The sequence below is a fragment of the Callithrix jacchus genome, chromosome 17 (genome assembly GCF_049354715.1).
Source record: "Callithrix jacchus isolate 240 chromosome 17, calJac240_pri, whole genome shotgun sequence".
Lineage (NCBI taxonomy): Eukaryota > Metazoa > Chordata > Mammalia > Primates > Cebidae > Callithrix > Callithrix jacchus.
Window position 1 is genome coordinate 29,683,044 of NC_133518.1, and position 27,312 is coordinate 29,710,355.

Below are 27,312 nucleotides of genomic sequence, written 5' to 3' on the forward strand. Positions count from 1 at the left end.
GGACCACTTCCTGAAGAGCGAGGCAGGAAGTTATATGCGTTTTTTGAAGTCCTATAAAGAAAGCGCTCTGTGCTACATTGGTAGCGGCCAGAGCTGGAGGTGGTGGGTCGGGAGACCGTCCGTTCGGTCCCGCTGCAGATAGGAGCTGGTTTTCATCGCGGCACCACGGCCCACACCTCCAGCCCCGAGCCCGGCGCGGCTGCCCGGGGGGTCTCCTTCAGGCTCCTTGACGCGGTTCCAGGGGGCACCTACCCAGGCTTCCTCTGGGCCTCGAGCCAGGGGACTGGCTCCTGGCTTCAGCACTCCCGGCTGCAGTAAGAAGTGCCCTTGTCACCCTGCTCCCTGCCACCATCCCGTGAACCACCGAAACCCTGGTCCAGCGCGGCAGCCTTGGACCTGGGACTGGACTGATCCAAAACGCTCAGCCCCGGCCCCCCACAGACGGGACTCTGTATCGTCTCTGATATGTCGCCCACCATCTCCCACAAGGACAGCAGTCGGCAACGACGGCCAGGGAATTTCAGCCACTCTCTGGATATGAAGAGCGGTCCCCTACCGCCGGGCGGTTGGGATGACAGTCATCTGGACTCAGCGGGCGGGGAAGGGGACAGAGAAGCTCTTCTGGGGGATACCGGCACTGGCGACTTCTTAAAAGCCCCACGGAGCTTCCGGGCCGAACTAAGCAACATTTTGCTGCTACTCTTTCTTTACGTGCTTCAGGGCATTCCCTTGGGCTTGGCGGGAAGCATCCCACTCATTTTGCAAAGCAGAAATGTTAGCTATACGGACCAAGCTTTCTTCAGTTTTGTCTTTTGGCCCTTCAGTCTCAAATTACTCTGGGCCCCGTTAGTTGATGCAGTCTACGTTAAGAACTTCGGTCGTCGCAAATCTTGGCTTGTCCCGACGCAGTATATACTAGGACTCTTCATGATATATTTATCCACTCAGGTGGACCGCTTACTCGGAAATACCGATGGCAGAACACCCGACGTGGTTGCTCTCACTGTGACCTTCTTTTTGTTTGAATTCTTGGCCGCCACCCAGGACATTGCTGTAGATGGTTGGGCGTTAACTATGTTGTCCAGGGAAAACGTGGGTTATGCTTCTACTTGCAATTCCGTGGGCCAAACAGCGGGTTACTTTTTGGGCAATGTTTTGTTTTTGGCCCTGGAATCTGCCGACTTTTGTAACAAATATTTGCGGTTTCAGCCTCAGCCCAGAGGAATCGTTACTCTTTCAGGTAATGTATTTAAGCTATTTTGGCGTTAAGTTTATTTATCCTTTTGACAGAGTGTGTGACGTTGGAGGGAAGCCCATTAATTTATTGGAAATCATTTTATGGGAGATAAGGTAAGTTTTCTGTTTCTTCAAAATGAGCTTCTTTGAAGTATTAAAGCCAAATCGAATGACACTAGAGCCTCAAATGATCGGCACTCTGCATTTAACAGGAAGAGGCAAACCATCAAATAACACAACGGAGTCCAGGGATTCCTGCCCCTTACTTAATACATAAATGCACGTTTTTAAAAAGTGTGGCTCACATAGTTCACATTTTTCCTTTTGTCTTGTTGGTTTTAGGTTTCTAGCCCTATACTTTCTGATCCATTTCTACCCCTCCCGTTGTACCCAGAGTCCCTCATCTACCCTTTTAGTGAATGAACAGGGTTTATTCGTTCAAACATTACTGAGTCAGCTAAGGGACGGGATTCTACGGCCTCTTATGAATAAGACAGAGTTCACAGAAGAGATAGGGAGATGAACATTTTAGGAGAGTTCAGAGTTGCCAGTTTGTAAGTGCCTTTGGGAGTCAGGCGTCATGTTGCAGGTAACATTTGACTTTGTTCTTGAATAAGATTCCACGAGGCCAGGAAATGGCACACCAGAATGCACAATACAAAGTGAAAGTGCACTGTGGCAGGAAAGTCCAAAAAAATTCAGGACATTGCCTAAATTGTGGAACTGGGTTTGGGAAATAATGCTGAGAAAGGCTGTGACTAAATTAGTAAGCATTTCTTTAATTGTTATGGGAAAGAGTTTAAAGTTTGTCCTGTAAGAAATGGAGGGTAAGTTCTACAAAATTTCCCCATTTCTCTGCATGAGTAAAACACATGTAAGTTTTTTCTATTTTTTTTCTTCTTCTTCTTTTTTATTTTTTAAATTGAGATGGTAGTCAGGGGTGGGGTTCTTACTATGTTGACTAGGCTGGTCTTGAACTCCTGGCCTCAGGTAATTCTCCCCCTCATTGGCCTCCCAGAGTACTGGGAGTTACAGGTGTGAGCCACCCCACCTGACCCTAAGCTTTTCTGAGTTCGTTTTTATTATGGTTTTTTTTTTTTAAACAACTAAAAAACAATTAAAATGACCAATATCAGGAATAACAATGTCAGGAATATAGTGGAATTCTTCATTCTGTTAGTGATGATGAATTTAGGGGATTCTGTTTTGAAATTTAAACAGCTAAACGTATCAGCTTCTGTGCTAGCTTGGCAATTCCCAACAGAGTAAATGTCCAGGTATGTGGGTGGTGGTAGGTGTCACAACCGTACTACCCATTTCCTGCAATCTCCTGCAATCTTATTCATTCTCACACACATCTAACCTTATGTTCACCTCCTCAAACTGCTAGTGAGCCACTATTACTGGTGAAATGATGGTGACAGGACTTTTTCCTCAGTTGTTTGGTGAGAGATACTGCTTTGTACTCAGGCAGATTTGTCTCAGTGTTCTGGTGCTCCACTCCTCCTTTATGAATTCACTGCTGGCTGGGGTCAGTGGCTCAGGCCTATAATCCCAGCACTTTGGAGGCTGAGGCCGGTGGATTACTTGGGGTCAGGAGTTCAAGACCAGCCTGGCCAACATAGCGAAACCCCGTTTTTGATACTCTGTCTCAAAAATAAAATAAAATAAAAACAAGTCACGGCTGGGCGCTATGGCTTACACCTGTAATCTCAGCACTTTGGGAGTCTGAGGCAGGAGGACTGCTTGAGCTCAGAAGGTAGAGCCAGCATGGGAAATACAGTATCTCTACTAAAAATAAAAAAAATTGGCTGGGTGTGGTGGCCAAAATCTTGCAGCCCTAGCTACTCAGGAGGCTGAGGCAGGAGGATTGCTTCAGCCCAGGAGATTGTGACTATAGTGACTTAAGGCCTGGAGTTTGAGACCAGCCTGGCCAACATGGCAAAACCTCTTCTCTACTAAAATACAAAAATTAGCTGGAAGTGGTGGTATTCACCTGTAATCCCAGCTACTCAGAAGGCTGAGTGGGGAGAATTGCTTGAATCCAGGAAACAGGTTGCAGTGAACTGAAATCACACCGCTGCACTCCAGCCTAGGCGACAGTGCCGGGCTCTGTCGCAAATTAAAAAAAAGAACCAGTCAGCCTAAATTAAAATTCAGTGACATAATTTTGATCCATTAGGGAACAGTTGTGGCTAAGGGAGTATGGATACAATAACTGTTGAACTAATAATGGCATTCTCTGGAATGATGTTTTACCAGTCACTCTTTATTAAGAGAAAATTCCAGTTGAGCTGATTAGCAGTTTAGTTTCCATAGCCTGTTTTTGTTTGTTTGTTTTTTGTTTTTTTGAGATGGAGTTTCTCATGTTGCCCTGACTGGAGTGTAATTGCAGAATCTCGGCTCAGTTTGATCTCCACTCACTGCAACCTCCGCCTCCTGGGTTCAAGTGATTCTCCTGCCTCAGCCTTCCAAGTAGCTAGGATTACAGGCATGCACCACCACGCTCGGCTAATTTTGTATTTTTAGTAGGTTTCTCCATGTTGGTCAGGCTGGTCTCAAACTCCCACCTTAGGTGATCTGCCTGCCTTAGCCTCCCAAAGTGCTGGGATTACGGTGTGAACCACTGTGCCTGACCTCCACAGCCTCTTAAACCTTGATTTATCTGAGGCTTTCTTGTTGTAAGTAACATCATCTCCTTAATCATCTGTTGTGACATAAACAGCAGTCCCAGGACAAAATGAAAAGCATAAAAAGCAACAAAGTGATGACAGTATGCATTCACAAAATATTTCTAGGCAGTGAATTGTTATTATTATTTTTGAGATGGAGTCTTACTCTGTTGCCCTGGCTGGCGTGCAGTGGTGTGATGTCAGCTCACGTCAACCTCTGCCTCCAGGGTTCAAGCTATTCTCATGCCTCAGCCTCCCAAGTAGCTGGGATTAGAAGCGTGCACCACCATGCCTGGCTAATTTTTGTATTTTTGGTAGAGATGGGGTTTCATCATGTTGGCCAGGCTGGTCTTGAACTGCTGACTCAAGGGATCAGCCCACCTTAGCCTCCCAAAGTACTGGGATTACAGGTGTGAGCCACTGCTCCCGGCCATGACTTGTTATTTTGAATTTCTTTTTTTTTTTCCTGTGGAATTTGAACTTTGTTCTGCAGGAGATTCTAAAAATAGCTTACTTTTTAATTTAACTGTTTATATCTGTAGTGGACTGCTGTTTCTGGTTCAAACATTTTAGTTGAAATTTAGAATTCCTATAGTTTTATTCTCCTTTATATGACTGAACATACCACATTTATAACATCGTTCTGAAACTTATTAATAGGATAACTAAGAAAAACCAGTGGTTTTGAGGAAGTTATAGGGTACAGAAAGAATTATACGAAGAAAATATAATTGCTTAGGTGATTAAAGAGAAGCTAAACACTGAGGCAATGTTTAGAAAATCAGAGTATTAAAAGGGTATGTGTGTGTGTGTGTGAGAGAGAGAGAGTGTGTGTGTGTGTATATATATATATATATTTTTTTTTTTTTTTTTAATTCTGAAATATGTTCTGGCTGGGCGTGGTGGCTCACACCTGTAATCCTAGCACTTTGGAAGGCCTAGGTGCGCTGATTGCCTGATCTCAGGAGTTTGAGACCACTCTGGGCAACATGGTGAAACCCTGTCTCTTCTAAAAATACAAAAAATTAATTAGGTGTGGTGGCACATACCTGTAATCTAGCTACTCGGGAGGTTGAGGCATGAGAATCACTTGAACCCAGGAGGTGGATTTGCAGTGAGCCGAGATCAAGCCACTGCACTCCAGACTGGGTAACAGAACAAGACTCCGATTCCAAAAAAATAAATAAATAAAATATAAATATAAATAAATAAATAAATTAGTTTGTAATTAACAGTTTTGATTGCCACAGATAAGTGGAGATGGAATATATTGGGTAGTTAGATAATGTAAATGAGTCATCTGAGTTGGAGGAGACAGATGATCTGAGAAATCCATGCCCCTCAAATGGTGAGGAGTGTCAACTCTAGTAAATTGTAGTTTTGTGACAATAGGATCCCAAGATTGCTAGATTTTAGGAGTATTCAAGAGAAGCTGGAAATTCCTTTTTTATTTCCTAATTTTAAGAACATTTCTTAGGCTCATATAAAAACATATCTTTAGCTGGGCACAGTGGCATGCATCTGTAGAGTGGCACACATCTGTAGTGACAGCCACTTGACAGACTGAGATAGGAAGATCATTTGAGGCTACGAGTTTGAGCCTACAGTGCATTATAATAGTGTCTGTGAATAACCACTGCACTCCAGCCTGGGCAAAGTAGCAAGACCCATCTTTTAAAAAAAAATTCAATATATTATCTATCTGTCATCTAACCTAATTTATGTCTTCAGGCCAGATGTAGCCTGTAAACTGGTAGTTGAGGCCCTCTCCTCTAGCAGCAGTAGTAACAATTAGAAGTGATTCGAATAGGGAACATCATATTTGGGTTTAGGAGCAGGGAGCAAGACAGTCTGATACTAGAGAAGAAAACTAAAGATATTAGAGTTTAGAAATCAATTTGTTTATAAATAGGCACACACGTACAGGGGTAAATGAGAGCAAAGTGTTGCTTTGAAAAAGCTGATGCTATAAGTATGAATCTAATTAAACTAATGGCAATAAAAACAGTATTTGTAAGACACTGATGCTTTAGAGAGCAGGACCATTAATTCCTACCTGATACAAATTTCTTTGTCCTGCTCTCAGAACACATAATTTATGTGACTCAGAATGCATGTTAGAATTTGGAAAAGACTAATTGGTTCATTTCTAGATAGACCAGGTATTCTTATATAGGCAACAATACATTCTTTATTTTGTTGTGCTTTAAGTTCTGGGGTACATGTGCAGATTGTGCAGGATTGTTACATAGGTGCCATGGTGGTTTGCTGCATCCATACCCCTGTCATCTGCATTAGGTATTCCTCCTAATGTTATCCCTCCCCAATACCCCCACCCCTATAATACATTCTCTAGCATTCATGTCTAGGCTTAAAATGTTACTCTACATTCTCAGAAAGACAAACTGTATTTTTTATTTTTTTGAGACAGAATCTTGCTCTGTCGTCCAGGCTGGAGTGTAGTGGCACAATCTCAGCTCACTGCAACCTCTGCCTCCTGGATTCAAATGATTCTCATGCCTCAGCCTCCTGAGTAGCTGGGTTTACAAGCATGCACCACTATGCCTGGCTACTTTTTGTATTTTTAGTAGAGGCAGGGTTTCACCATGTTGGCCAGGCTGGTCTCGAACTCCTGACCCACAAGTGATCCACCTGCCTTGGACTCCCAAAATGCTGGGATTACAGGCATGAGCCACTGTGCCAGCCTATTTATTCTCATTAAAGTATTTCCCTATAATTTATTGAGTAAAATAAATTCTTTAGGAAGACACCAAGTTTTTTAGCCTGTGCATTTGAATTTCCTTTGTCATATCACCATATGGGGAAATGGAGGTGAGAAAGGGGAATACAAGTAGCCAGTTTAAAGAACTATGAGAAAGTATTTTTGTTCCAGGCCTCATGGTTGGAGCTAAAATATGAACCTTTTTTCTCAGTGCTGTCTAGTTGATAGAAAAGAGATCTTACTTGCTATGGGTGTATCTGAGTATCTGGATGATATAATGGAAAACATTTCTTGCTTTAGAACTAGACTGGAGTTTGAATGCCATTTCTGGCACTTTCTGCCTTGAGATTCTGTCTCATTGTATATGAAGTAGGAATAATAATGCCTATCTTGGAAAGTGATTTTGAGATTTAAATGAGATGTCCTCTGTTTTCCCCAGATCTTGTCATAGGCACTCAGGTGCTAGCTATTCTACCTTTATTGGTTACTAATGAATTGTTACATGCTCTTAATTTCTGCATTGATGAGAGCACTGGACAAGATCTTGCAGCCACTTCAGGATATTTAGTCTGGTTTTAGGTCTTTGCTCGAAAATCATATTTACGAAATTTGAACATCAGCTGTGACATCTTGATCATACATTTATATACTATCTATGCTTAATTTGGTAAAATATACAAATCAAAATTAACCAAAATTTTAATAATGAAATATTTCCATGTTTTTGGTAATAATGTGTCCTTATGGTCATTGGCATATTAAACTATAGATGTCTCTAGCATCAAAGCAGTGTTAATAAGTCTAATAAGACTACTGGCTGTCATTTATTAACATTGCTCTGATTTGTGGTAATTGTGTTCATAAAACTTCTTAATATATTTCCTAGCCTTTCTAAGGTACTGGCTTTTTCATTCTTCTGCATGTGTGAGGTTTGGAAACCCTTTGAATTAGGGCTTTATGACTGACCCATTGTCACTACTTCCTTTTTAAAAAGTATTTACTCCTGAAAGCACAAAGGAATTAGAAATATTCTTGGCTGGGTACAGTGGCTCACATGTGTAATCCTAACGGTTTGGGAGGCTGAGGCAGGAGGATCACTTGAGCCTAGGAGGTCAAGGGTATAGTCAGCCATGTTTGTGCCACTGCAGTACAGCCTGGCTGACAGAGTGAGATCCTGTCCTTCAAAAAATGTAGTTTATTCTTATTTTTTTTTCCCTTCGTATTGTTATCAAGGGATTTAAATTTTAGATCAACTTTGTTCACTGAAATTGTGAGACTGTGCTAAACAAATTTACAATTCTTTTGCTTAGAAAAATGGAACTCCTTAAGTCTTATATAATTGGAAAACTTTTACTTTTCACTTAACATTTATATTGAGACCATTAATTGGAATTTCTGGTCACAGTGAAAATTATAGTTTTTTTTTCAGGGCTTGTTAAACAACTGGTTTAAAACAAATGAACAAGGCCGGGCGCGGTGGCTCACACCTGTAATCCCAGCACTTTGGGAGGCTGAGGTGGGTGAATCATGAGGTCAAGAGATTGAGACCATCCTGGTCAACATGGTGAAGCCTGTCTCTACTAAAAATACAAAAAATTAGCTGGGCACGGTGGCGTGTGCCTGTAATCCCAGCTACTCAGGAGGCTGAGGCAGGAGAATTGCCTGAACCCAGGAGGCAGAGGTTGCGGTGAGCCGAGATCACACCATTGCACTCCAGCCTGGGTAACAAGAGCGAAACTCCATCTCAAAAAAAAAAAACAAAAAACAAATGAACAAAAGCTTGATCAATGAGAATAATGTTGTGTGAAACTGTAAACAATTCATTATTCGCCTCATTTTGCAGATGGAATTACAAATGCAAAAATAGTGGACATTAGCCTCACTTATAAGAATAATGTTATTAAAACATTGTTGTTCATTCCTTTTGAACCAGATTCCTGTGTCAGGCACGGTGTGATCTCACACCTGTGATCTCAGCACTTTGGAAGGCAGACAGATCATTTGAGGTCAGGAGTTCGAGACCAGCCTGGCCAACATGGTGAAACCCTGTCTCTACTGAAAATACAAAAATTAGCTGTGTGTGGTGGCACACACACCTGTAATCCCAGCTACTTGGGGGGCTGAGGCAGGAGATCGCTTGAAGCCAGGAGGTGGAGGTTGCAGTGAACCCAGATCGCACCACTGCTCCAGCCTGGGTGACAAAACAAAAAAAGATGCTATTTTGATGATGTTTAATCATAGACTTTTATATATTACTGTGTTTTAAAATAGATATATTTGCATTTAGGAAAGTTTTGGGTTTTTTCTTTTTCTTTTTTTTGAAATGGAGTCTTGGTCTGTTCCCCAGGCTGGAGTGCAGTGGCACAATCTTGTCTCACTGCAACCTCCCACTCCTGGGTTCGAGCAATTCTCCTGCCTTAGCCTCCCCAGTAGCTGGGATTACAAGTACACGCCACCATGCCCAGCTAATGTTTATATTTTTAATAGAGACAGGGTTTCGCCATGTTGGCCAGACTGGTCTCCTGACCTCAAGTGATCTGCCCGCTCCAGCCTCCTGAAGTGCTGGGATGACAGGCGTGAACCACCGCGCCTGGCCTATCTTAATCTTAGAATATCTAAAATTAAGTAGAAATTTCCTATGGTGGAGAAAAATATTCATCCTAGAATACAATTTTTCATATATGTTTAAAGTGTTTTAGCTTTATTAACAAATTAGTTAATTAATTAGGATAAGGTCTGGCTCTGTTGCCTAGGCTGGATTTCAGTGGTGCCATCAGAGTTCACTGTAACCTCCAACTCCTGACCACAAGCCCCCCTCTTGCCTCAGCTTCCTGAGTAGCTGGGACTGCAGGTACTTGCCATCATGCCCATCTAATTTTTAAGTTTTTCTTTTTTTTTTTTTTTTGTAGATACAGGGTCTTGCTATCTTAGCCTTGAATTCCTATGCTCAAGCTATCCTCCCACCTCAGCCTCCCAAAGTGCTGGGATTATAAGCATGAGCCACCACACCTGGTCCGTTTTAGTTTCTTTAATTTGCATAATTTGAATAGCAAAGCCTTGGTTTTTGGTTAGGCTTGTGGAGATTTAATAATTCACCAATTTTAGTAGATTCTAATTTTAACATTAATATAAAAAATATCTTTATGTAGTATAAAATTATGGAAAGAGTCAGAAGGTTGACATTCAAGTTCTGCCTCCTCCTCTGCCTCTTAGTAATTTTACCTTTGGTAAAGATTTAAGTATTCTGAGTTTCTTTTCCTCATCTGTATATAGTAATAACACCTGCCTAGTCTATCCTGTTTGCTATGAGAATCAAATGAGATCATATATAAAAAAGGAATATTTAAATACCAAGGTGAAATTGATCTAAACAAATAATGCTATTTCTCCCTCATAAGCGAGGTTCAAACTATAGTGATCATCATTAGTGAGTACAGTAGCAAGAGCAAGATGCAATCTAAGGAAAAACCCTGACTGAAGAATGCTCTGAATTGTTTTTGAGAAGAGGTGACGATGGTCCTTGATCAGTTGTGCTACATAAGCCATTTAATAAAAAGTAAAAACATCTAAAATGGAGTACAATGCTGGAATGTTTGAGCTAGAATGCAAGGATTTTCTAGCCAAATCCTCTTATTTTACAGATAAGGAAACTGAGACAGGGTTATCTAATAAGTTTTGCAGTGGCAAACTAAAATGCAGTTCTCAGGGTGGTTAATAAGATACAGGTTTTGAAATTAATTGTACTTACAAGGTGTGAAATCACAATTTTACCACAGACTTAGAATGTAAATTGGACAACTTGACTTCCCTAAGCCTTTGTTTGTTCACCTGTAAATTTGGCTGGTGATAAGCTAATCTACTGGGTTGTTGAAGTAAAGGAGTTGATACATGTAAAATGCTTAGCATATTTTTGTCATGTGGTATGCACTCAGTAAATGATACTTCTATTATTACTATTATTTTTAGCTGTTTAGCAGAATCTTCCAGACCATTATTCTCTCCCTTCACTAAATTTGTTCAAGGTGATAGCTAATGTTTCAACTATCTCACTGAAACAACCCAGACGGTACTCATCATGTGTCCTCATTCTGCACCTATGAGTGTGAGCAAATTCCTTTTGTATTGTAGTATTGAGATGAGAAGGTTATTCTTAAAAAGATTGAAAACGTTAGAAAGTTTAAAAATGCAAGGTAGAAAATCTGATGTAAATAATCACCTGTTGTCAAATTTAATAAAGAACTGAAAAGACGTGGGTATATAAGAAGAAGAACTGATGGATCTTATGGGATATGAAAATCATTTCCCACCCCTAGCACTTTTCTTGAATAAAGTGACGTGATAGGCTTTTGTTTCATTCAACTCAGTTGTACGCTAAATATAATGTACCCCACTCCTACCCCCAGCCTTTTCTTATTGTTGTTACTATCTATTTTGGGGCACTCTGTTTAAGAGTCAAGACTTTTTTGTTTATTTGCTGTGCCTGGTACAATGCCTTGAATATAATAAAGAGGTACCTAAATGTTGACCTTTTTTTTTTTTTTAAGACAAGGTCTCTGTTGCCCATGCTTGGAGTGCAGTGGTATAATCACAGCTCACTGCAGCCTCCACTTCCTAGGCTCAAGTAGTTCTCCCACCTACAGATGTGTACCACTAAGCCTGGCTAATTTCCTATTTTTTGTAGAGATAGGATCTCACTATATTGCCCAGGCTGGTCTTCAGTTTCTGGGTTCAAATAATTCTTCCACCTTGGCCTCCCAAAGTGCTAGGATTACAGGCATGAGCCCCTGTACTTGGCTGATTTTTTAAATAACAGATCTTAACCGAGAATTATTGTATATATAATTATTTACTTTTTTGTAATTATGTAATTTTAAAATTAATTATAGATTTAAAACATTTTCAGATTTCCTTTTTTTCTGGGGAACTATATTTTTAATAACAACAACATTGGTTGCCCTTCTGAAAAAAGAAAACAAAGAAGTATCAGTAGTAAAAGAAGAAACACAAGGGATCACAGATACTTACAAGCTGCTTTTTGCAATTATAAAAATGCCAGCAGTTCTGACATTTTGCCTTCTGATTCTAACTGCAAAGGTAAGAGATTTATAAATCAAATTTATCATTCTCTTATAAGTATCAATATCATGGAATACTTTCAATGCCTTTTTCATATCATAGGTTCCTTTCCACTATCATTAGAATTTAACAATAAAAAGCAGTATTTTCTGTTTATTAAATGTATTTGAAAAGGTATAGTGATATCAACTTTAATTTTATAGTAAGCTAATGTCTTGGAATATTGTAAAGAATTATGTCAATATGAAGAACTTAATAAATGTGAACGTTAATGATATTAATGCTTGGAATGGAAATTAATACCTTTAAAAATCAATAGTTCTCTCCTCTCATAATGAGTATACATTTAACACTGGAGTAATACAATTATTTACCTAGAGAGTGCTTTAAAAAGATATAGGGCCCTACATGGTGGCTCATGCCTGTAATCCCAGAACTTTGGGAGGCCAAGGCTGGTGGATCATGTGAGGACAGGAGTTCAAGACCAGCCTGGCCAACATGGTGAAACCCTGTCTCTGCTGAAAACACAAAAATTAGCCGGGCATGGTGGCATGCACCTGTAGTCCCAGCTACTCAGGAGGCTGAGGCAGGAGAATCACTTGAACCCAGGAAGCAGAGATTGCAGTGAGTTGATACTGCACCACTGCACTCCAGCCAGGGTGACAGAACGAGACTCTGTGTCAAAAAAAAAAAACCAAAATAAGTAAAAACATATAGAAGTATATTAGAAGTCATTTTTTTAAAAAATTCATTGAATTACTAAGTGCTGAAAGGAAAATTATACCATAAGAGAAATGGGGATTACTGGTGACTTTTATTCACTATTAAGGTGGCTAAGATTTATAGTTCTAAAATATTTTTAACATGTTATGCTAGAATACGGTAAGTATATTTTGTTTCAATGAGCTATTGCTAGTGTTGGAGTTAATATTCCTAAAATCTGCAATCTTATAGGATTTTCATTTTATACACTTAAATCTATGTATACAAACACTTTATACCTATCTTTTGACAGCTTTGAAGGAACCATTTTAACCTCATTGTTTTCATTTTAAATAGTGAGTGTTTTCTCCTCTTAATAATAGAATGAAGGCCAGATACGGTGGCTCACACCTGTAATCCCAGCACTTTGGGAGGCCAAGGCAGGTGGATCGCTTAAGCTCATGAGTTCAAGACCAGCCTGAACATGGCAAAACAAAAAGTAAAAAAAAATAGCCAGGTTTGGTGGCACACGCCTGTAGTCCCAGCTACTTGGGAAGTTGAAGTAGGAGGATCACTTAAGTCTGAGAGGTGGAGTTTGCAGTGAGCCATAACTGTGCCACTGCATTCTAGCCTGGGCAACAGAGGCTTGAAAAAAACTCGGGAGACTGAGGCAGGAGAATCACTTGAACCCAGGTGGCAGAAGTTGCAGTGAGCCGAGATCGCACCACTGTACTCTAGCTGAGGTGACAGAGTGAGACTCCATCTGAAGAAAAACCCAGAAAAATAAAAAGTGGTAATCCAGGCCAGGCGCAGTGGCTCACGCCTGTAATCCCAGCACTTTGGAAGGCCGAGGTGGGTGGATCATGAGGTCAAGAGATCGAGACCATCCTGGTCAACATGGTGAAACCCCGTCTCTACAAAAAATACAAAAAATTAGCTGGGCATGGTGGCGCGTGCCTGTAATCCCAGCTACTCAGGAGGCTGAGGCAGGAGAATTGCCTGAACCCAGGGGGCGGAGGTTGCAGTGAGCCGAGATCGCGCCATTGCACTCCAGCCTAGGTAACAAGAGCAAAACTCCGTCTCAGAAAAAAAAAAAAAAAGTGGTAATCCACCCACCTTGGCCTCCCAAAGTGCTGGGATTACAGGTGTGAGCCACCTAGCCTGGCCAAACAATATTATTTAATTACATCATTTAATGATTTTATCATTTAAAATAAACAGTATTTGCTGAATATGGTGGCTCATGCATTTAATCCCAGCCCTTTGGGAGGCTGAGGTGGGCTGATCACTTGAGGCCAGAAGTTCGAGACCAGCCTGGCAAACATGGTGAAACCACATCTCTACTAAAAATGCAAAAATTTACTGGGTGTGCTAGCAGGCACCTGTAATCCCAGCTACTTGGAAGGCTGAGTCAGGAGAATCCCTTGAACCCAGGAGGCAGAGGTTGCAGGGAGCTGAGATTGTGCCACTGCACTCCGGCCTGGGTGTCAGAGCGAGACTCCATCTCAAAAATAAATAAAAGATTAAAAAAAAAAAAAAAGTTTTGTCCTTCTTGTTATATGTCCTTTGAACCTCCCTTTTTCCCCCTATATATATGTGTGTGCATGTATGTGTGTATACATATACTTTGTATGGTTATTTACTTACATGCTTTATTTTATTTATCTTTTGAGACTGAGGCCCACTCTGTTGCCCAGGCTGGAGTACAAGGGCACAATCTCGGCTCACTGTAACTTCTACCTCCTGTGTTCAAATGATTCTCCTGCCTTAGCCTCCCAGGTAGCTGGGATTATCGGCACACGCCCAGCTAATTTTTGAATTCTTAGAAGAGACAGGGTTTCACCATGTTGGCCAGGCTGGTCTTCAACTCTTGTCCTCAAGTGATCTGCCTGCGTCAGACTCCCAAAGTTCTGGGATTACAGGTGTGAGCCACCACACCCAGCCTATTTACTCATATTACTTTAAATGTGAAATTGGATCATACTGTGTATAATTTTTTATCTTTTTATCTTATACCAAACATTTCTGTGGCATTAAAGATTTGAAAACATACTTTTTAGTAGCTACAAGATATAGTTAGTGTGTAAATTTACCATAATCTACTCAGTCATTTTTCTGTTATATATTTATTTTCTTATGTTTTTAAATTATAAAAATGCACTAGCAAATATTTTTGTGCATAAGTCTTTCTTTGATTTTCTGGATATCTCCTTCCAGTAGATTTTTTGTTTTTTTTAAGATGAGGTCTTGCTCTGTCGCCTAGGCTGGAGTACTGTGGCACGATCATAACTCACTGTAATGTCAAATTCCTGGGCTCGAGCCATACTCCGACCTCAGCCTCTCAAGTAGCTGGAACTATAGGTGCTTTCAACCTCGCCCAGCTATTTTTTTTTTTTTTTTTTTTTTGGGACCAAGTCTCACTCTGTCACCCAGGCTGGAGTGCAGTGGCGCAATCTTGGCTCACTTCAACCTCCACCTCTGAGTTCAAGCTATTCTCCTGCTTCAGCCTCCTGAATAGCTGGGATTACAAGTGCCCACTACCACGTCCGGCAGATTTTTGTAATTTAGTAGAGATGGGGTTTTGCGAGGCTGGTATCAAACTCCTGACCTCGTGATCTGCCTGCCTCAGCCTCCCAAAGTGCTGGGATTACAGGCGTGAGCCACTCTACCCGGCCCACCCAGCTAATTTCTTAATTTTCTGCAGAGATGTGGGGTCTCGCTTTGCTATACAGGCTGGCCAGTAGATTATTAAGTGGGCAATTAGTGGGTCAATGAATGTGGTATGATTGCTGAATTGCTTTTCAAAAGTTTATACTAATTTATACTGTCTCCAGCAATACCGAAAGAGGTGCTTCAGTGACAAAGTCTGTAATCCTGTTTTCTTCTTTTAAACTTTCCCCCAAATAACATCTCTCCTAACTTTTAACACTACAGATGTTCTTTCCTTTTGAATTTTATATAAATGTACTATACAGTATATATTCTTATGTTTGATGCATATGTTCTTTTGCTCAGTATTATATTTGTGCAACTTACCTACATTTTTATAGCAATAGGTTGTTTATCTCATTGCTGTATAATATTTCATTGTATGAATATGCCACAATTTATCCATTCTATCAACAAGTTTTTAGAACTATTATGAGTAGTGTTTCTACAAACATTCACATATGCGACTTTTGGTGAAGATAGGTGCACATTTCTGATTGGTAAATACATATAGAATTGCTGGTTCATGGAAAATGCATAGTAGTATATACTGCCAAATATTTTTCCAAAGTGGTTTTTCCAATTTTCTCTACCACCAGCAGTGTGAGAGAGTTCTGATTGTTTCACATCCTTGAAAACACATATATTGTCTTTTAAATTTTATCCTTTCTGGTGGGTGTATAGTGACATCTTGTTATGGCCATAATTTGAATTTCCCTAATGACAAAAGATATTGAGCATCTTTTCATGTGATTATTGACCATTTGAATATCTAAAGTTGCCCTTTTCTTTAACTTTGTAAAGTTTTTGTTCTCTTTAGATTTCATGTTTTGAGATGAGGTCTCTGTCATCTAGGCTGGAGTGCAGTGGCACCATCATGGCTCACTGCAGCCCTGACCTTCTGGGCTCCAGTGATCCTCTGACCTCAGTTGCTCAAGTATAGGCACATACCACCACCATGCCCAGCTAATTAAAAAAAAATTTTTTTTTTGAGATGGAGTCTCTTTCTGTCACCCAGACTGTGGTCCAATGACATGGTCTTGCCTCACTGCAACCTTCATCTCCTGGGTTCAAGTGATTCTCTTGCCTCAGCCTCCCAAGTAGCTGGGATTACAGGCATGCACCACCATGCTTGGCTAATTTTTGTGTTTTTAGTAGAGATGGGGTTTCACCATGTTGGTCAGGCTGGTGTTGAGTTCCTGACCTCGTGCTATGCCTGCCTTGGCCTCCCAAAGCCACCGTGCCCAACAGGGACCAAACTTTTAAAAATATATTTTGGATTTGCTTTATTAGATATGCATATTACAAATATCTCCTACTATATAACTTTTAAGACTTTTACCAGTTTAAGAGTAGATGTTAAAGTCAGTTTGAATATCTTATTTTTACAAAGAGAATAAATAAAATGTAAGTGAAATTATTTTCTGGACTTAAGTGAAATATATGTTACATTTAATTTTTTTATGGTGAAATTTTCTTTGGCTCTATTCCAGGAAGTTACAGTGTATAGTATTTATAATTTCTTTTTTTTTTTTTTTTTTTTGAGACGGAGTTTCGCTCTTGTTACCCAGGCTGGAGTGCAATGGCGCGATCTCAGCTCACCGCAACCTCTGCCTTCTGGGTTCAGGCAATTCTCCTGCCTCAGCCTCCTGAGTAGTTGGGATTACAGGCGTGTGCCACCATGCCCATCTAATTTTTTGTATTTTTAGTAGAGATGGGGTTTCACCATGTTGACCGGGATGGTCTCGATCTCTTGACCTCGTGATCCACCTGCCTCAGCCTCCCAAAGTGCTGGGATTACAGGCGTGAGCTACTGCACCCGGCCTATAATTTCTTTTTTTTAAAAAATTGTATGATATTGAAGTCGTCTCCTGGTCTAGGGTAGTACCTGAGGTTCATTGTCTCATGTTCACAGAGATCAAGGATGTGGACACACAAAGAGTGAGGTTAGCAGCAGAAACTTAATAGGTGAGAGAAAGAGAATAGCTCTGTGCTACAGAGAGGTGTCCTGGAAAAATGGGTTGCCAGATCTGTGGTAAAATGCAGGGGGTTTTATAGATGAGCTAGGGAGAAGGTTGTGTCTGATTCACATAGGGCATGAAAAACTGGGTAAGTCCAGATGTGCCTATTTACATAGGGCACGAATATCTGGCAGCCCCCACCCTAATCTTTTATTATGAGGCAGGTTCTCTGCCTGAGCTATACCATGTTGCCCATTTATTTCTTACTGTATACATGCTAACAAAAAAGAGAAAGTGGAGCTTTCATAGTGGACATGCCTGACCCCCAGGTAGCTCTTCTCTGTGGCTTCCAGCTTGCTTATCTATGTTTGCAGTTCAATTTTTCAGGCTGCTCTTTGTTAGAAAAGAAGTGATTTTGGAGTCTGCTTTTTGTTAGACGGGAACTCTGCCGAGGACTCTTTTGCCCTTACTATCTGCCTAAATAATTTTTTTCTACCTACTGTATCGATATGATTTTACACATTTCGAAAATTTATTAGTAGAAAGAACTCCTGTTTATCCTTTATCCAGATTCTCTAGTTATTACCATTTAGCTCCACTTTCCTTATTTTGTAGATTTTCTCTTTGTATATATTTCTATCATATACGTCTTCTGAAATTCTTTAATTTGTACACATTATGCATTTTTATCCATAAGTACCTTAAGTATGTATTTCCTAAGAACAAGGCTTCTGTTTATAAAACCACAACTCAATAGTGGGAAATTTTAAATTGATAGAATACTATATAATTATAGTCCATATCCAAATTTTACACAATAACCATCTTTATAACTTTACTTTTTTTCTGGTTGGGGATCTAATCTAGGATTACACATTACATTCAGTTGGTATGACTTTCATTGTCCTTAATATCCCTGACATTTTTGAATAATACAGGCCCATTATTCTATAGAATGTGCTTCTAGTTACATTTCTTCCATGTTTCTTGTTGTTTGGGTTGAGGTTATACAGGTATATAGGCAGGAAGATCAAAGAAGTAATGTTTTGATGTCTGCAGGGAATCATATTGAGTCATATCATGTCTCTTTATCCCCTTAACTATTGGTTCTAACTTTAATTGCTTTGCTAATCTATTGTAAAAGTACTGTTTTTCCTTTCATAATTAAAAACTGACTCATGGGGAGATACTTTGAGGCTATCTGAATCTTAATTTCATTCTTACTCTTTTTTGTTGCTGTTTTTAAGAGTTAATCTAACTATACTTTATCCCTCTCATTTGATTCAGTCTCTCAGATATGTTTTCTCAGAATTACTTTTGAAACATTAGATGAACTTAGGAAATTTTATTATAGTCAGTCAGAAGTTCTTTTAAACTTAAAACTTACAAATCAATAAATTTGGATTTTTGACCCTGTTTATTATACAGATTGGACTTTTTGAAGAGGAAATTTAGTTGTATTTATAGCCATCTATAATCCCTAACAGAACTGAATTTTTAGTTGTTTTCACTTAATATTATTAGAGAACCATAGGCAAAGTATACCTCATATAATATGATTGTTGTACCAGATACAATATTTGATGCTCACTTGTAACTGTTACGGGTCAGTAATAAAGTTGAGGTTCTTGAAGAACTTACATATGCATGGAGGAAAATATTTCATAAGTCACAAATTAAAATACTTTTTTGTTTTTATATTGCAGATTGGTTTTTCAGCAGCAGATGCTGTAACAGGACTGAAATTGGTAGAAGAGGGAGTACCCAAAGAACATTTAGCCTTATTGGCAGTTCCAATGGTTCCTTTGCAGATAATACTGCCTCTGATTATCAGCAAATACACTGCAGGTCCCCAGCCATTAAACACATTTTACAAAGCCATGCCCTACAGGTAAAAATGAAATAAAACCTTACTAAATAAGAAAGAGTAAAATGAGGAACATTCATCAGTATCACTAATATCTGAGTGTAGAATTATATATATGGAAAAAGGCTTGAAAAGCATCTTTAATTTCAGTATCATTTATATGTACTTTTATCTTTTTAACTTCCTAACAGGTTTTAGATACAGCTTCTTTCATATGGTAGCCACACAGATTTCTGTTCTTTTTGTTGTTATTTAAGCTGAAATGAAAGTCAACTCAATGTTTCTTTCTTTCTCTATAGATTATTGCTTGGATTAGAATATGCCCTACTGGTTTGGTGGACTCCTAAAGTAGAACATCAAGGGGGATTTCCTGTATATTACTATATCATAGTCCTGCTGAGTTATGCCTTACATCAGGTAAGCTTGCTGTGGTTTTCTCAGGAAATAAACTCTTCTGTGTAAAATAAAAATGGCAGCTTTCTACAGTTTCCTTAAAATAATAATACATTTTAATAAATTTTAAGATGTAAGCACTGAGAAAATTATTGATGATAGACTTTAAATCTTAGGACTTTTCATTTAATGAGTTCATGGAAAGAGACCTTTTTTTTTTTCCCCGAGATAGTGTCTTGCTCTGTCGCCCAGGCTGGAGTACGGTGGTACAATCTTGGCTCACTGCAACCTCTACCTCTTGGGTTCAAGCAATTCTCCTGCCTCAGCCTCCCAAGTAGCTGGGATTACAGGCGCATGCCACCATGCCCAGCTAATTTTTATATTTTTAGTACAGACAGGGTTTCACCATGTTGGCTAGGCTGGTCTTGAACTCCTAACCTTGTGATCCGCCCACCTCAGCCTCCCAAAGTGTTGGGAATGCAGGCGCTAGCCATTGCACCCAGCCAAAAGAAACTTTCTTATTCATTCATTCATTAAAAAAAAATTTTATTCAACAAATATTTGTTACATTTTAGAATTGATTCCAAAGCCAGCAAATTCTACTCTTGCTAAGTATCCCTCAGTCTGTCTCTAGGTTTCAGTTCATTCGTTCTTGAATTACTAATGTCTTTTCTTTCTAAAAGTATTGAGAAATACTAGAGGTCCTAGTTTCTGGCTTAGCTGCTATTGCTTTTTTTTTTTTTTTTTTTTGAGATAGAGTCTGGCTTGGTTGCCCACTGTCCACACATGGCTGATTTTCTGTATTTTTAGTAGAGACAGGATTTCACTGGATTGGCCAGGCTGGTCTCAAACTCTTGACCTCAAGTGATCCTCCTGCCTTGGCCTCCCAAAATGTTGGGATTACAGGCATGAGCCACCATACTTGGCCCTGGCATAACTTCTATATTGAAAGTTATGACTTACTCTTTATGATTTTGAAAGCTATGTCAAGCTGCTTTTTCTTTCTTTATTAAATACATTTGTAATCCCTAAAAGAAGGAATGTTCACTTTGCTCTAGCCTAAGCTACTGTTGCAGAATGAGATTTTTTTTGTTCTGGCTGCAAGTGATTCAAGTAAATGGCAGAGGTCCAAAAGTAACCTTCGGGACTTAACTGCAGTTATTGCTAATGACTATTTCAGAGTCACTTCGGATTTTTCTGTGGAACCTAGCCTATACCCTTAGAAAGTTATATTTGCTCATGTGTTACACTTAGTTTTTAACTGAAACCTAAAAACTTGACTACCAGGAAATTGCAGCAGTTTTGTGCATTCAGTAAATCACTTAGGAGAAATCCATAGTGGATCATGTCTAACTAAATTGTATGCTTATAAAATCATTGAGGCTAGATAGTCAAATGTAATTTTTTTTTTCTGTTTTGCACATGCTTAATTAATGCTAGGCATGTAATAGAAGGCTAAAGAAGTGTTTTAGCTAGTCAGTACTTCAGTATTTATGTTAGTATGTTATAGCCTAAAAAGCATTTATTTAGCTTTGGATTTCATTTAAGAATTTCCCAAAGTGCAGTCACTGAAACTCAGACAGCCAGATGCTTTATGGGGAAAAAAAGGTACAAGGCCAAGTAAATTCAAGAAATGATATATGACATAAGCCCTCTGTAAATAGCACCTTAATGATTTCTTCAACAAATACATATTTTTATTTTGAGACAGTCTCACTCTGTTGCCCAGGCTGGAGTGCAGTGGCATGATCTCGGCTCACTGTAACCTCTGCCTCTTGGGTTTAAGTGATTCTCCTACCTCAGCCTCCCAAGTAGCTAGGATTAAAGGTGAGCACCACCACGTACGACTAATTTTTGTATTTTTAGTAGAGAGGGGGTTTCACCATGTTGGCCAGGCTGGTCTTGAACTCCTGACCTCAGGTGATACACCTGCCTTGGCTTCCCAAAGTCCTGGGATTACTAAGTTAATGTCTTTCAGTCTTACTTGACTTTGGAACTCCTTTTTCTGTGAACACCTTTTTCTGTGAATCTGTTTTTTGAAAAACAGTATTCAAAAATATACTATAATGGAAACAGTTTATTTCCATCTTTCTAAATTAAAGGTTAATTCTTGCCTTTTAAGTACTTTTTGCTTCTTAAGGATGTTTTTCTCGTTTGTTACATAAGTTTGAAATATTTTTCTTGTGTATATGTAGGAGAAATATTTATATATTCCTATTTCTTTAAATATTTGTATTTAAATATATGTATAATAAATGCAAACATATAAATATATATACACGTGTAATATGTGATATATATTTAGGTACCGTACGAACATGAGGTTTCGTATTTTGCTGTATGCCTTTAATGCCACCTCATCTAATATTTTCTCAATGGAGTCTTCCTTGACTACTTGTGGTAGAATTAATCTCTCATTTATGTTTATGCCCCAGTAGTACAAGGTGTGCACTTCTATTTACAATACTTCCTGTATTTATAATTATTCCCTATTTTCCAGCCTAGAATAAATTATTCAAGGTCCCAGAGGAACCAAGGTCACATCTTTGTATTGCTGTGATCTTAAAGCCTGGTCTATAGTTGGTGCTTGATAAGTATTTGTTGAATTGAGTTCAATAAATATGAAAATTAATTTTCAGGTTTATGATTTTGATGTTCTTAGACTATAGCTTTTTAAGTTTTATGATCACACTAAAGGTGTTTTACATTTTTCCTGTAGGTTACTGTGTATAGCATGTATGTTTCTATAATGGCTTTCAATGCAAAGGTTAGTGATCCACTTATTGGAGGAACATACATGACCCTTTTAAATACCGTGTCCAATCTGGGAGGAAACTGGCCTTCTACAGTAGCTCTTTGGCTGGTAGATCCCCTTACAGTAAAAGAGTGTGTAGGAGCATCAAACCAGAATTGTCGAACACTTGATGCTGTTGAGGTAAGTATGTTTTAACTTTAGATAACATTAAGCTAATACTAAGATATTAATTTCTTTGTTTTGCCTCTAAAAGTACTGTATCTTTTTTAAAAAATTATATCTGCCCATAGGTTCTGGTATAGAAATCTACATATATTTTTTTCTTTCACATCAAAACTGAGGATTATAATAATTCAAATCAGCAAGACTAGTTCACTTAAAGGCACTTCTCAGTAGAGGAAAGGCGATCTCTTCTCCACCTTGAGGATCACTGTCCTACACAGCAGGCACTAGATAAACGCATAATTAATAGGTTAAGTTTTGTAGTAGTAGAAAAGGGGAATGTCCATTGGCTGTTCGTGTAACTAAACCTGAATAGTGACTGGTTTGTTTATAAATTCTTTCAAAGTGACATTAGTCTACTTCTAGAGTAGATGGACTGGAAATTTCTTCACATTACCAAATATGAAAGCTGCATGTTGAAAATAGGTATTCGGGCTGGGTGCAGTGGCTCATGCCTATAATCTTAGCACTTGGGGAGGCTGAGGTGGGTGGATTGCCTGAACTCAGGAGTTCGAGAGCAGCCTGGGCAACAGTGAAACCCCATCTCTACTAAAATACAAAAGATTAGCTGGGCGTGGTAGTGTATGCCTGCAGTCCCAGCTACTCAGGAGGCTGAGGCAGGAGAATTGCTAGAACCTGGCAGGTGGAGGTTGCAGTGAGCCAAGATGGTGCCACTGCACTCCAGCCTGGGCAACAGAGCAAGACTCCATCTCGTAAAAAAAAAAAAAGGAAAAGAGAATAGGCATTCAGCTGGGCTTGGTGGCTCACACCTGTAATTCCAGCATTTTGAGGGGCTGAGGCAGACAGATTGCTTGAGCCAAGGAGTTCAAGACCAGCCTGGGCAACATGGTGAAACACCATCTCTACAAAAAAAATACAGAAATTAACAGGGCATGGTGGTGCACGCCTGTGGTCCCAGCTACTCAGGAGGCTGAGGTGGGAGGATTGCTTGAGCCAAGAGGCAGAGATTGCAGTGAGTCATTATCACACCACTGGATTCCAGCCTGGGCAATAAGTGAGACGCTGTCTCAAAAAAAAAAAAAAATGAGTATTGTTTACAGCAAGAGCTGAAAATTATTTTTAATCCTGTTAGTAGCATTAGAGAGATTAAGATACATTAACATATTTTGTCATTGGAATTCAATGAAATTCTGAAATGTTTTAAGAAAATATATTTTGATTAATTACTTGTAAAGTAGAAGCATGTTAATTGCTAAATACTTTCATTTTAAAGTTGTAGATTATTTATTATAGTTTTCTTTTTGTAGCTTTGCAAAAAACTGGGTGGCTCATGTGTTATAGCCCTGGATGGTTATTATGTGGAGTCCATTATTTGTGTTTTCATTGGATTTGGCTGGTGGTTCTTTCTTGGTCCAAAATTTAAAAAGTTACAGGATGAAGGATCATCTTCATGGAAGTGCAAAAGGAGCAATTGATGTATACACTACTGGACATTCTAGAAAGGTAACTGTAGTTTAGTTTTAATTCAGAGAGCAATGATAATCAATGTGCAGTAGTATAAAATATTATTTTAAACAAAGAAATTATTAATATAAAATGCCAAATGGTTGAAAAATAGAAATCTCTCTGTATATTTGATCATATTTTTCTTTGCCTTGTTGATGTATTTAAAGTTTACGTAAGGTCAGGAAATTCTAAAACCACTTTTTTGGTCTTGTTATTTGATTTATATCTTTTAAATTTACTGACCAAAGCATGTTTTAAGTTGCAGTGCAGTAGTTGTGGGTGGTAACCATGTAGTCAAGTATTGTTATTAGTACTTGTCACTGAGCTACATTTAAAATTTTGGTACAATATATACAAGGGAGAGGAGCTTGATATTCAGGTACCAACCACAACTAGTCTGACATCGTTGGCAGTTAAAATCTTATTTTGAATTGTAAATTAGTTACATTTTATGTGCAATTTGCTGAGAAGAAAATATAGACTACTGACATGTCATTTTAGTTGCTATTTTTCTTATGACCACATTGTACAAATGAATCTGTGTTAAAAAAAGACTATTTTAAATGTATTTCCTGCTTTTGTAAGCATTAAAGATTTATAAGAAGATTATTCAAACTATTTTTTATAAAATGAAAGTTATGGTTTTTAAATTTACTGATTCCTCTTGCCCCTACCCCCTCTTTTTTGAAGATATTTTGATTCCTTATAAATGTTTATCCTAAGCTTACATCTGTTTTCTGTCACAAGTGCTTCATGGCACACAGACAGCTAATGGAAGGGATCAAATTCAGTGTTGTGTGTATGTTTATGGCAACGTTTTAAAAATAAAAATTAAGTTATTCAAGTAGTTTTTTTTTTAATTACTGAGAAAAAAACAGTAAAGCTTTCTGAGTAAGTAAAATTTAAATGGACAGTACCATAATTTTAAAAACTAATACTTTAAAGAGAGAGATAAAGATATTTTGTGCCTTTGACAAATCTAATAGTGGAAAAATGTTTCTTAATTAAGCACTTTACTAGTGAAAAAGATCTCACAATTTAATGCCAAATCAGGTACTGCATTTTCATTTATTAACACATTACCTTTTTGTTTGAATACAATAAAGTGTACAGTTACTATTCCAAGACAATTAAGCTTTTGAGTACTTTGGCAGTTTCCAGCATATTATGTACATCCAGTGATCAGGTTCTTTGCATGTTTTGTGTTATATATTACTCTGACTCTTTAGAGATTACATAAATCCTTCAAAAATTAGAGGAAACAAGATAGTTACGAGTCTTTATCATTTTGGAAAAATGTGTGCTAACTCCTGATTTTGTTAATTTTATAACATAGGTTGAATTTTAGAGTGGGGTTTTTATAAGTAATGGAGGATACAATGGGTGGGAGAAAATGGCACACACAGCATCTGAAGAAAAATAGGGGCATTGACCTCTAGAGCTCATACATTTCCATTGGAAAGCCTGTGTTGGGCATCGATGTCAGATCCTGAAGAATCACCTGGAAAAAATCCCATCCTAGAGGCAAGGAGGCTACACCAAACCATAGACTACAGTACTTTGTCACATGGTTGTTTATTATTGTGTATTATAGTCAAAATGATTACTTGAATAAAGAAAAATCCCACTTGACTCTTAAATATGAAATGTGTTTTGATTTTAAATTTTTGGATTAAGAAACTCAGATTGCTGTAATAACCTTTTATTCTTTTATTTCTTCCCATTTATATTACAACTTAAATATATTTTCAAACAGTTGTTTTTTTGTTTTTTTTGAGATGGAGTCTCGCTCTGTCACCCAGGCTGGAGTAAAGTGGTGCAATCTTGGCTCAGTGCAACCTCTGCCTCCCGGATTCTAGCAATTCTCTTGCCTCAGCCTCCTGAGTAGCTGGGACTATAGGCACGCACCACCACAACTGGCTAATTTCTGTATTTTTATTAGAGACGGGGTTTCACTGTGTTGGTCAGGCTGGTCTCAGACTCCTGACCTCAAGTGATCTACCAGCCTTGGCCTCCCAAAATGCTGGGGTTACAGACATGAGCTACTGCTCCTGGCCTTTAAACATAGTTTTAATGTCAATACATCTTAATTACTTGAAGTTTTAAAACATTTTAAGCCTTTAGGGTGAAAGCCATTAATTAATTTGCTCTAGAAATAAACACAAAAAATTATAGTTATTGGTAATTTGAATACATGTATGTCATACCAAAATAACTTGTTAATAGCTATATGCAACTATGTTATATACCTTGATCACTAATGGCATTTAAAAATGACCTACCTAAATCTAAGGATCTGTTTGTTATAAATTAGTAGTACTAAAAAATACTACCCTATTTTTATGTGTGGGTGTTTTTCTCAATTGATTGATCCTGATAAATTAAACAGTACCCTCAAGTATGGACTTTAACTCCTCCAGTTAATGCATCATATGTTTACTTGCTAATATTAAATTGAACATTTTTCTCTTTATGTCAGCTCCATATGCACATTGGTTGCCACATATATACATCTGAGTTTGAAAAGTTCTTCTGAGATTACCTAAAGGTAACACCACAGACTCCTTTCATTGTAAATATTTTATTTTTTTTAGAGACAAGTTCTCACTTTTGCCCAAGCTGGAGTACAGTGATGCAATCATAGTTCACTGCAGCCTCAAACTCCTAGTCTCAAGAGATCTTCCTTAGGCTGGATGCTGTGGCTCACGCCTGTAATCACAACACTTTGTGAGGTCGAGGCAGGAGGATCACTTGAGACCAAGAGTTCAAGACCAGCCTGAGCAATATAGTAAGAATCCATCTTTACAATATATTTTTTTTAAATGCAGGCATGGTGGTATACACCACTAGTCCCAGGTACTTGGGAAGCTGAGGTGAGAGGGTTTCTTGAACCCAGTAGGTCAAGGCTGCAGTGAGTAGTGATTGTGCTATTGTACTCCTATCTGGGCAACAGAATAAGACCCTGTCTCAACAACAAAAAAGGATCTTCTCATTTCAGCCTCTCTAATAGGACTACAGGCCACTATGCCCAGCTACTTAAAAAAATAATTTTTTATAGAGAGAGGGTCTGCTATATTTCCTAGGCTAGTCCCAAACTCATAGCTTCAAGCAATCGTCCTTTCTTGGCCTCCCAAAATGCTGGGATTACAGGCATAAGCCACTGTGCCCTGCCCATTGTAAATATTTTAATTTTGCCTGATGAGTTATCAAAAGTTTAACACCTTAAATATATTTCTCTATTTTTTAAAATATTGCATCTTTGAAATCTGAAGTAATTGTTGGATTTTACCCCTTTATTGCAAGGTTTTTTATCTAGGTGTCTGTGGGAAAACCCCTTAATAGTGAGTGAAACTCTGGATATGTAATTTTGTTTTCTTTTTCTGAACAGAGTAAAATCTTGGGAGAGCCATGATCCAAAAATCATGGTTTTGAAAGTGGACTGTACTATGAGTCATAATCACAAAATCTGAGGTAATAGTTGTGAAAGCGTTTAAAGCATCCTGAAAACAATGTTGAAAAAAAATCTATGA

At 38.6% G+C, this 27,312-nt stretch overlaps 1 protein-coding gene across 4 annotated transcripts; it reads left to right on the top strand.

Annotated features, from left to right (window-relative positions):
• On the top strand, positions 1 to 27,312 carry SLC33A1 (solute carrier family 33 member 1). 4 transcript variants are annotated; one of them, XR_004736074.3, is made up of 8 exons: positions 1 to 1,240; positions 11,534 to 11,724; positions 18,785 to 18,969; positions 19,245 to 19,362; positions 22,058 to 22,273; positions 23,584 to 23,779; positions 26,262 to 26,330; positions 27,171 to 27,312. XR_004736074.3 is itself a non-coding variant. In XM_002759466.5 (7 exons), the coding sequence occupies exons 1-6, from the start codon at positions 466 to 468 to the stop codon at positions 23,749 to 23,751; spliced, it is 1,653 nt and encodes a 550-aa protein (XP_002759512.1). In that variant the 5' UTR covers positions 1 to 465; the 3' UTR covers positions 23,752 to 23,779; positions 25,119 to 25,422. The 4 variants fall into 4 exon arrangements, 3 of the variants coding, with proteins under 3 accessions (XP_002759512.1, XP_008981868.1, XP_035134660.1); XM_002759466.5 differs by lacking the exons at positions 26,262 to 26,330; positions 27,171 to 27,312 and adding an exon at positions 25,119 to 25,422; XM_008983620.5 differs by lacking the exons at positions 26,262 to 26,330; positions 27,171 to 27,312 and having other exon boundaries at positions 23,584 to 25,422.

What these genes read in the sequence shown, in the direction of transcription:
- SLC33A1 (XM_008983620.5), top strand. Translation starts at nt 466, where the DNA reads ATGTCGCCCACCATCTCCCACAAGGACAGCAGTCGGCAACGACGGCCA. An exon ending in TTCTGATTCTAACTGCAAAG is followed by an intron (nt 11,725 to 18,784) that starts GTAAGAGATTTA and finishes TTTATATTGCAG; the next exon opens with ATTGGTTTTTCAGCAGCAGA. An exon ending in GAACACTTGATGCTGTTGAG is followed by an intron (nt 22,274 to 23,583) that starts GTAAGTATGTTT and finishes TTCTTTTTGTAG; the next exon opens with CTTTGCAAAAAACTGGGTGG.